Below are 11,499 nucleotides of genomic sequence, written 5' to 3'. Positions count from 1 at the left end.
GAGGCAGTAAATTTAAGTGAGTTTAAGAAAAAGCTTGATAAGTATATAAATGATAAGGGCTGGCTTTAAGATTTAAAGAAAAATTTATTTAGTTCAGAGAATGGAACAGCCGAGATGGACCAGTAGGTCCCATGTTGTCTCAAAACATTATGTTATGTTAATATACTCCAAATTTAGGCTTCTTTTTTTGTTTTTATGCAAAGCTGTGCAATTGACTGTCTACACTGTGTCTGCCTTGGAGATCAATTCCTGAATTCTAGGCTGTCATGCTTTTTGCTAAGTTACTGGGAGAATAGTTCTCAAGAATTTGTAATTTATTTGCAAGTAGTATGTATGGCCATTGGTATGCTTGTTATTATATTTTGTCATTAAATTTCAAGTTACACCTAGTTAATAATTTTCTGAGGGATATGAAATGAAAGTTCAGTAAAGAAATAATTCCTTTTCATCACTTACAGGTGTTGCCCACCTATACCACCACCTCCATTTGGTATCCGCTACTCTTCTTGTCATGGCCATGGCCAGAATGGTCATCTTTCAGGTTTCCATAATGACAAACAACAAGCCAATGCTAAATCTCAGGAATTGGATTGCTTTACACCAATGCTGAATCATGTACCAAATGCAGTGTTAGACAACCATTTGGATACCAAAGTAAGTTGATATTTTACTAAATATTGCTTGTTAGGAAATACAACATTGTTACGGCTTCTGATATATAAAAAAATCCTTTATGTGTCTCATTTTCACTAAAACAGTGGTCTTCATTCTCAGTAGTAATGTAGAGTGATCTGCCTAGTTTCAGATATCCGTGCAAACCACAATTTTTATTTTTGTTTGTTTCTTACCTGGAAGTAGTAACATGTTTTCTTATAAGCATTAAACTTGGTGGTCTACTCAATGGATACCATTTGTAAACAGTAATTTTATTCTCTTGTATCACATGAATTCACGATAGTTGTAATCTCATTTGGTTGCATTTTAGTAAATGCATGAAACTGTATTATACTTTATAGTAGCATTAATTGTCTTTATTAATACCCCCCACCCCATCATTAAATATTTTATTTATTCACTTTTATGATAACTAGAATCATAATATTTGAAGTAAGGCATTCAGTTTCCATCGGTATAAGCCTGCAAATTGTATGCAAAGAAAAGTTACTGAAATTTGATAGACTTGTGCATTTATTATCTTCATAAAGATTTAAAAACAGATATACAGGTTTGTGCTTCATGTTGATTTCTAATTCATTCATAGTAATAGTAATAATTCATAGTTTGTAATATAAGTATGTGGAAATTGTACATCCTAAATTCCTAATTATTTCGTTTATTTCAATAATGCTTCTAATATTGAAAATGCTTATTCTACTGTTTTATGGTTTACTAAATATTTCAGTGATTATGAGTAGAATTAATAAAAAAATTCATAAGGTTGTTGCATAATATTGCTAAGTAGTGTGTTTTACCTTTGGTTTATTAAAAATTCATACTTCATTAACTTAAATATGTAAATTATTATTAAAACACTGCTGTTTTAATGATTGTGAGTTATGTATACCCTAGTTTATATTACATTGATATCACAGACATCTAATGTATGTTATTGATATGTTATTCAGCTGCAAAACATAATTAACTCATACTTGAAAGGAAGACTTGAAATTTCTTTTATTCTATCAAAATGCTGTACTGGTATAGGTAAATGTATATATATTTTAATCTATCATCAAAATTTACTAAAAAAATCTGTATGTTTCTTCAAGTTCCAAGATTTTTGCTTTGAAAGAACGTTGGGCCTAATACTAGAGTTATGCTGTACTACATTTGCCAGCTTTCATAATAAACTAGTACTATAGTCACAACAATTACATTTATATATATTTATATATTAATTGTAGAATTTTACTTAGATAATGAGTTATGTTAATACAAAGCCTCACAATGGGCTGTTTGCACTCTGTTCACCACGATGAATCGAACCCCCATATTTTAGTGTTGTAAGTCCGTAAGCTTACTGCTGACCCATTCGGGGGACATTTTATTATCAAGTCATTCATTTTACTAAATAACATCATAAACCTATGATTAGGCCTTTTTGTTTATAAACATATTTGATTTTCAAGAGAGCTTAGTACCTGAAATACCACATGAACTGAGCAACTGTAAGCCAACTCAGGATCTCCAATGTCTGTAATAGCAAGCCTTGTGCTAGAATTTCTGTACATATTTTTTTCAAAGGACACAGTACTTTAAAGAATTGGGCACACCTAATTTTTCAAAACAACATTATGGAATTTTTTCAGTCAAATATTCCAATTAATCAGAACTTCCCCTTCTTATTATGATATAGTGAAAACATTACACAGATAGGAATTGATTTTTGTGAAGCCTCAGGGGAAATTCAATACTTTGTGAAGGGGGGATGTTTTAATACTAATTACAGATATAAATGGATTGAAAAAGGAAAAATGTTGAAGGTTGTTTATCACATTTATAAAGATGATGAAGAAAATATTTTTCTTAGATGATACTATAAATCCTTTCAGCTTTAGGAATATGCTACAACTCGGGGGACAGTTAATTTTCAAGTTACTTGTAACACGTTTTTGCCAATCATAATGATCCAATACACACACACATACATATGAATACCATTTATACAATAAGTGATACACTTATTGTATGTGCTATACCTTGATTAGAATATAAACTTGTGTGTTTTGGTTTTGTTTAGGGTGGTTATCCTGATGATCTGAGCAGCTGTAAAATAAATGGTTGTACTCATCCATTGATGAGTAGTAGTCGTAATGTACTCCAAATACCATGGAATTCTGAAGTCCACATTACAGAAAATCCACAGGTAGTTTTAGAAGTGTGATTTTTTGTTTTCGTAGTAAATCAGTGAAAATAATTTTTATTACAAATTAATTGTAATATGCTCAAGTAACAAACACATGCACATCTCTAAATGAACCATTATTAGCTCGTACTGCATAGATTGAACACTGAAAGTCAAACAGTAGTTCTACCAGTGATGTTTAGTAAAACCATGGAAACTGTGAGTTTAAGTGGAATACAAAGTAATTCTGGAAAGCAGTTTAGTGGCACACACAAAGGGGTTTAATAGTTACGAATGAATAGAAAACCTTGACAGTTACTAGAGATAATTTATAATAAAGAAGCATAACTATTTTGATGAAAAAAAGCACATGTTTGATTAAAACATGCAGATGGCAGTTACTAAAAAGTTGTGTCATGTGGTGAGTATGCATCTTCATGGGCATGGTGATCTCTTTGACTTGCATTCTTTCTGAGTTTCACTGGGCTGACTAGCAAGGCTTTCTGTGGGGTCTCCTTAATGAGAAGCATGGGTAGACTGTTGTTTGTTGTTTGAACATCACTTGTTATGATTTAAAAATTAAGAGTTTAGGTGTAGTTTTTTTTTTTTCCATTGTCTTTTTCTCATGAAGGTTTTTCGTGCACTTTAAAGACACAAACTAGGACTTTTTTATGAAATTCTCTTTGTGAGAGTATTTATTGATGAAGCATGGGATGCAGATAAGTTAGGCCTGTAAAAAAATATTTTTTTATGTTTTGTGTTGCAAAAATGTAAATAATAAATATCACATTATTAAAACATCTTTTGCAGGAAAAGCAAATTAATCAGACCTTTACATGTAACAAAATATAAACTCATTACAAGACTGAATAATTTTAATTTGTTAATAGGAATTAGATAGAATAACTTCTGTTACTGTAAACGGTTTTGATATAATGTTTTCATTTTAACCAAAATATATTTGTGTAATAATTTTCTAGTCTTATCTCATTTTTTGTTTCTTCTTTAGTGTGTAACAGGGGTCACCGATGATTGCCTACCAGTGCCCAAGAATCGAGTCAGGTACAGGTCAAGTGACAAGAAAGCGAGTGAAGGATGGACTGAGATTGGTGATCACGTGTCTGCTACTCCTCCACTACTGCACGAGTGTGGTGATAACAACCAAAAACAGTCTCAGGCCAGTACACAGTCAGCAGCGGAAGGGGTTTCACACCAGAACTCCATTACTAAGCCACTTTGTGAAGTTCAGGCAACTTCTTCTCTCAGCCACGCATCTTTATCACCCGCTAATTTTCCTTGGGACTCTTCTGTTCAGACCTGATAAGAATCAGTAAGTCTCCTTAACCAAGTCTGGTACACTTCTTGTTCTGTTAGCAGTAGAGAACTGCTGCGGAAGATTAACCAGGTTTGGTTCTTGCATCAGTGGAAGCGGGTATTTTTACACACAGTTTTATATTTATGTTAGTAAAGATACACATTACACTTTATATAATGTTTTCCATTCTACCAAACATACGTATGTGAATTAACATTTTACTGAGAGCAAGGAAAAGATATAACACGTAAACCTTAGGTTTACTGAAAACTTCCCATAGTTTCGTATTATCCAGATCTTGAACAAGTGAATGGATGCCCACACAAATAAATGGACAACAGCCATTGTGGAATGTGTTTCGTTAAACATGTCTGTTGTCAGTACCTTATGTGGCTAGGAGCTTGGAACTTAAAACTCATCCATCCAACACTAATACACTTGTGAAGCTGTTCCTGCATATTTGAATGAGAACATTCCAACTACTTGGTAGTTATTACTGGAACTTGGAAGGAAATCCTTGAGATCCTGACACAATGGAAATAGATCTTTGGCAAAAAAATATCTGCACCTTTTTATCATGCTGTCATAGATGTCGTGTGGTAATTGTCCCTTTAAAAAAAAATTAGTGTTTTTTTTTTATCTATTAAAAATCTCAGATATTTTTTTAAAGATTCTTTTCATTTTCACAATAATTTTTCATTTTGTTTTGATTTGTTTTAGTTCCTTGCTTTTTAGACACCTGACTAGTGCTCATAATTTAAACAAATTTAAAACCTGAGCTATTTATCGTTTTAGCCATATTCAGGTTCTGCAGCAAAAAAAATCCACCTGGATTCCATTTTTTTCTTGAATACAATGTATATTAATGTACTTTATTTGAAGTTTTACATAAGTGTCATATTTAGCACAATTAAGATTATTTCTACCAGGTTAACTTCTTCTTGCAATGTTGTTTTTCTTTTACAACAAGTTATTTTTTTTACTGATTTTATTACATTCCTATTACAGCTAGAGAAATTAGTGGGCTTTAACTGTTTAGGACAAACAATAGAAACGTATAAGAGTGCCAATGTTGTTGTATTTCAATCTTAAGGATAGTCATCACTTCTTAATGGCACATCCATTGTAGTTTTAAGTGTGTTATAGTAGAGAAGGACAACCATTTTCTTAAAAGATCTGGAGCATATTTTATTACTATCCTCATTTTATCTTTAAGCGGTATGCACATTATCTTATCTGTTTATTTCAAATGACTTGACTGTATGTGATACAGAGGTTTATGGCTTTGTTTCCTACCTCATTTTCTTCTGAAAATGTCTTACATTTAATGATTCAGATAATGATTACTGATCTTTTCATGATAATAAAAAAACCATGTACACTCATAACAGAAGTTAAGTAGTCATACATTTCAGCATTAGTTAGTAGATATATTGGTTTTGCTTCAAACTTGTCATTTCTTAGAAAAAGAAAGTAATTGAATTTCCTTAGTTGTTTTGAGTTTATTAATGACTAAAGCATTGTGCACACACACACATATATATGTTAAAATAGTATGTATTATAAGAACCTAAAAACTGATACAAAAATCGCTATGCAACTGCTTAGACAGTTAATGTACAACTATTATAGCTCTGCACTTTGTCCATACAATATATTACACTTATACATGTCTTGAGAAATTTCTTGGAAATATTTTTTTTTTTTTACAAAGGTATAGAATAAATTGTATTTCCTTAACATACATGTGACATTAGAATTCCATGAGCCTAGTTCTTGTTCTGTTTAGTACCTGCAGTTTTTCAGAATAATAGATCTGTTTGAAATCTAGTATCTTCAACCACCACATTACCTTCAGTGCCTTCTCAGCAAGAATTTGGAGAAAGTTCCACCATTGTTAGCTAAGCATAATTTTTCTTGGTTTTAGTGATTTAAAAATGCACAAATTGGTGTGTTATATCACAAAAATATGATAATAATACAGGAGGAAGTGTACAAATGCAACCAAAACAAGTAAACTGATGTTAAAACAGCTACAAGTTAATGAGATTTGATTTGTTGTGATCATTATTCATTCTTGCTGTCTAAATAAGTAAACTTCAGCACAATGAGTGTTGAGGGGGCTGAAGAAGCAACACTACCTACTGCCTGTGAAAGGTTAGCTGAGTTTAAGCATCAGTAAAGCATTTTCTCCTACCTCATTATACTTTTACTGTGGTGCATACTTGGAGGGCTCCAACTCAGGGAGTCATTTCGTACAGTAGTCCCTCTAAGATGTTCCCTCATTTTATGTAAATGGACATAATACTTTATTATAATTTGTATTTTTGTATGGGACACCTGAAAAAATTACACTTGTATTATTTCTGTTACAGGATTACAGCAGGATCTATTGAGATCTATCAGAATATTTGGATTCAATAGATATGGTACTGTTAGTATAAGCAGAACGTTTATTTTAGTTAATCTGTGTTGGTAGTTGATTTGCCAAAGTTTAGAAGTCAGTAGTAAGACAGCTACAATGGTGAAAAAAAAAAGTTAAATGAAAACAAAATTGTCAGACATACTGGAATGTGTTTAGGGTAAAATGAGCAATAGTAAAACAATAATAATTTGAATTGCAATTACAAAGAAATTGTGAAACATTCAAAATCTTCTCAAAAACAGAACATCTTAGTTAAAATAGGAAATTCAAAAGGAGGGATACAGTTAAAACCAAGGTACAAACCTCTGCATCAGCTGAAACACCAGATGAAAAATTGTATAGGTTTTAAGAATGAATTATCGTTCATATTTAAGGATTCTAAAATCCCAACTGCCTGTCTAGCCATACAAAATTCGTTTTTAAGTTAGTAGTATTTTTAAAATAACAGCAGATGGCAAAGTCACTGGACTTTTAAAACTAGGATTTCTTCTGTTTAACATATCCAGATTCAAGGTATTCACTGGTATTTTGTTTCAGCAAAACAAATGGTTTTACATTTAATTTGTATAATTGTTAATAGGCTGCACATAAAGAAGTGTAAAAAGACCTTACTTTAATATTTCTGTTGATTACTAATGCAGACAGGGTGTCTATAGATAATGGAAGTTTTTGATTCTGTAAAACATTTTCTTGAGTAGTTTTAAAACTTCATTTTTTGGCTTTTAGAATATAGTAACTATTAATGAATGTGGATACAAAACTAACAAGGTTTGTAGATGAAAGTTGTTACCAAGAAAGTACAAAGTAAATATTTATAACAAAAGGTATTGTGACTTCTGTTAAGACTTGAAAATGAATAAAAGTTGAGCGATGTCAGTTATTTAATTTGAATGCAGTTTCATTCCACTGTCACTGAAAATACGATTACTGCATTTCAAAGTGTCTGAAGTTTTTTATTAAGCATTAATTTTCTGCTTCTAAGGTATTAACCTTTTATATTAGTATGTCAGTAGTATTCTGCAATAAAATATCTTTTAATATATTAAATAATATGTTAGATATACATGATGTAACCTGTAGAAAAATTTAAAATTATTTTTATTCAAATTGTCTCGCTACTCTTTTATGCTTGGGAGCTTAAGATAAATAATCCTCATGTACATGACCTACTTCTGGTAAAGGAAATATTGCAATGGTTATTTTACTAATATTATCCCAGATTGGTCATTCAAGTGTGTGTTGTCACAATATCCAATAATTTTTTTTTCATTCATGCAAGTCCCCCAGTGGGATGGCGGTATGTCTTCAGATTTACAACACTAAAATCAGGGGTTCGATTCCCCTCAGTGGACACAGCAGATGGCCTGAAGTGGCTTTGCTATAAGAAAACAAGAACACACATTCACATAAAGTAACCATTTTGTTTGTTTTTTTGTGTTGTATCAAAATAGCATAAATTTATGCATATTCTTTTGCAAATACAAGTGAATGGATGCATTTAAATTCTAAATAACCATTGCCAAGAAAAGGTTGAAAATGAAATATATATATATTAAATAAGTTTTGATAATAATTATTTGAGAGCTCATGGCTATTCATGATGAATACACATATACTGATGGTGTGTTTTTTGTATGCTGAAAACTTAATTCACTGAAGTTTTGTGTATAATGGTGTAATATTTAAATAGAGTTGAGAGGTTACCATCTATTTGTAAAATTATAGGTAAAAGCTTGTTACTAGCTCACAAATGAAGTGTAACTTTTTCTGGTGCCTCATCTTGAGGACCATGATTTAAGGATTGAATATATGTGTATGTACACAAGTGTTGTGCTTCATATTGTAGTTTAGACATCTGTCTTTTTTATCTCAAAGGCAGCACGATGTTTCATTATTGTTGTTCAAAGAAAGAGTTGCACATCTTATGTAATGCTCATAGGTAAAGCCATAATGTGGAGGCTATAGCAGTGTTCCCTTCTTTATGTAAACCATTGAAAGTACTACTTACATTTTATTGCTAACCCAGAGTAGTGGTATGTATATATGGAGTGAATCACTGTGTATGTGCAGAGATCAGTTGTCTTTATGAAGAGTTGTGTTTGGAGAAAGTCTTTAATTGTCTTTGTTTATTGTGTCCTATATTACCTACTGTCTTGAAAACGGGTTTTAGGTACTGTGGCCACATTGTACTTGCTGGTAAACTTGTGGAAGTAGTTAATGAAAGCTGTTCACTTTCACTTTGACATTTGTTCTTTGTTGAAAATATTATGAAGCATAAGAGATTTTTGGCCTACTATAAGACATAAAAGCAGTAGATTTTTTGGAAGCTAAGGTGTAATTTTATAGTCCTAAGTTCATAAGGTATCTTTGTTTTAAACGTTGTTCTGTTAAAGAGTTTACATACAATACACTATGTCGGTTTTGAAATGATAATTCAGAAATACGTGATACAATAAATAATTTGTCTTTATTTTCTTTATATTATTATTTTTTTCTCTCATCCTGGCTTTAGTTATTGGGAAATTTTGTCTGCAGAAAAGTACAGAGATGTAAAAATATGATATTGTGTACATAGCTTACTATGTAAATATATATACTATGTGTATGCAATTTTTGTGTGTAACTAATGTTTATGGTCAAAAACTCTTTTCATATTTAAAGAATTGACCCTTTTAGATGGTTTTTTTTATTCTTTGTGTTATGCTGATATATTAACCACACCATTTAATTAAGAATAGATGTACAGTATGTCAATAATAGTATTTTAATCATATTGGTAGATATATTTTATGAGTATATTTTAACAAAACTTTATATGAAACTTAAAAATTTGGTTTGACTGATGTTCCACTAATGGAGCAAGAAGAGATCTGAGTTTAAATCCTGTCACTTATCACTTACTAATGTGTTTTTGTCAATGTTCAGATAGTAGAGTTGGTTCTAAGTTGGCTACATCTTTCTTTCATTTAACCTGTTGTAAAAAGATGTACGGTATCGGTAAATTGAGATAGAATGATAATCTAATAGATTTTTTTCATTAGGATAAATTATTTTCTAAATTGACTATACCTTTCTCTGATAACCTATTTTAAGAGGAATTAAAGCCTTGAAAACCGAAGTTAGAAAAATAATTTAAATGCTGAAATAGGTTGTTTTTAACTTTGTATTGATTTTTCTTCATGGCCTCTTTTGAGACAATTTAAAGACCTTAAAAACAAAGTGAAAAAAGTTTTTAAAAGATTTTTTTGTTGAATAGACTATTGGATACACTTTCCCTTGAATTATTTTTAGAGATTTTCTAAGGGCTAAGAAAAATATGTTAGAAAACTAGCTGAATGTTTTAGTTTCCATAAAAAAAAATAATTCACTTATTCTTGATTATCTGTTTTTAGAAGGACCAAAGTTATCTTAAAATTAAGTTAGAAAGCTAGCTGAAAGAATTTTATTGAAATACACTGAATTGTAAGATAGCTACACTTATCTTTGTGTTTTTAAAAGGACCTAAAGTATCTGTAAATTACAATATGGAACTAAATTGAAAGAATACACTAGATTCTGAGATAGTCACACCATTTCTTGATGATTTGTTTTCAATAGTCATAAGAGTTTAAAAACTAGTGCAAAAGTTTTCAGAAGTCAATAAGAGCAACTTTTTTAGTGTTGTTAACATTTCCAGGCAGTTTTTATCTTGTAGGTAATTCATCTTATATATGTCTTATTGTTAGAGAGTGTTCTAGAGTTGGAAAAGTTCTAAAGAAGGCCACTATGCATTGTGCTAACAGATTTACATTAGATGTTCCTTGATTTCTCCAGGAGACATAAGCGTTTACTTATATCTATTTGGATACAATAGTAATAGTAGGATTTAGAAGCATAACACTGAAAACATTGGCTGCCATATATATTTTATGTTTTAGTAAAATATGCAGTTTTGTTGTTTTTTTAAAATGAATGTTTCATTCCTGTAAGTTGTAGGATTTTAATGGCATTATGTGAAAACATGAATAGTAAACAGACAAACCAGATCACCAGGAATCTCTTGATGAAATTCATCATTCCATTAATTTAGATAAAATATAATTGATTTATTTTATTCATTAAGCTTTTAGCCCAAATATTTCTAGTACAATTTGAAATTTCTTGTGTCCTTGGTCATCTTGTTTGACTGCAGACTTTTAAGAGTAATTTATCCATTATACATTCATTTTGAAGGTATCTATTGTGCTATGTTATGTGTCAGATTTCATTGTTCAGTTTTAAGCTACCTCAGAACATTATTATTGTTCACAAAAAACAAAAACTTCAGTATCACTTCCATTTGCCAAGAGGTTTTGAGTTTTAAATTTTCAAAAGTACCAATGATTGGCTTTCATTTCTGTCTTTCAACAATTTTTCAGAATGCAGTTTGTAACAATTGAAATTGTTTGTACTTAAATACCTCCATTTTTAAATCCTAGCTGTATAAATGCTTTTCTCCTGACCTTGGCAAGTGGCTAATCTGTATGTTTTCCTAGTTTACAGCTGTACAAGTTAAGATGAAATGGTTATTTTTCTACCATTTATTAAAGGTTCAAATTAAAACCTAGTTTGAATTCTCATAGTTCTTGTGTAGGAGAACCGTGGAAGTTTGGGTTTTATAAAATACGTATGAAACTGTATATTTCAAACTTGTGAACATCTTCTTTAATCAATAAAAGTTTCAAGTCTTATGTTACTGTTAGTTTTTGTTATTTTTACCTTTGCGTTACAGTAAAGAGCATACATCAAATAATTTTTTTTAAAGATTTTATTATTTGTTTTACACTACAAGATAAGATATTGCAAATAACTTTCTACAACTTTATGGTAATTATTAAACAGATAAAAATACTATGCATCCACTTGTATCATATCTTCTAAATTCAATAAAATGTT

At 30.6% G+C, this 11,499-nt stretch overlaps 1 protein-coding gene across 1 annotated transcript; it reads left to right on the top strand.

Moving 5' to 3' along the window:
* The first annotated feature begins 445 nt into the window (after positions 1 to 445).
* LOC111086845 lies at positions 446 to 11,299 on the top strand. The gene is made up of 3 exons (XM_022391382.1): positions 446 to 654; positions 2,741 to 2,866; positions 3,855 to 11,299. Exons 1-3 carry the CDS (start codon positions 604 to 606, stop codon positions 4,164 to 4,166), a joined length of 489 nt encoding a protein of 162 aa, XP_022247090.1. The 5' UTR covers positions 446 to 603; the 3' UTR covers positions 4,167 to 11,299.
* Positions 11,300 to 11,499: the final 200 nt, after the last annotated feature.

Source organism: Limulus polyphemus, unplaced genomic scaffold (genome assembly GCF_000517525.1).
Source record: "Limulus polyphemus unplaced genomic scaffold, Limulus_polyphemus-2.1.2 Scaffold1482, whole genome shotgun sequence".
In the NCBI taxonomy this organism is placed as follows: Eukaryota; Metazoa; Arthropoda; class Merostomata; order Xiphosura; family Limulidae; genus Limulus; species Limulus polyphemus.
The sequence above is the reverse complement of the archived record's forward strand: the minus strand, read 5'-3'. Positions and strand labels throughout refer to the sequence as shown.

Bases quoted from the DNA above. Each gene is read 5' to 3' on its own strand.
- LOC111086845 (XM_022391382.1), top strand. From the start codon at position 604: ATGCTGAATCATGTACCAAATGCAGTGTTAGACAACCATTTGGATACC. The intron at 655-2,740 runs GTAAGTTGATAT...GGTTTTGTTTAG, and splicing joins ACAACCATTTGGATACCAAA to GGTGGTTATCCTGATGATCT. The intron at 2,867-3,854 runs GTAGTTTTAGAA...TTTCTTCTTTAG, and splicing joins ACATTACAGAAAATCCACAG to TGTGTAACAGGGGTCACCGA.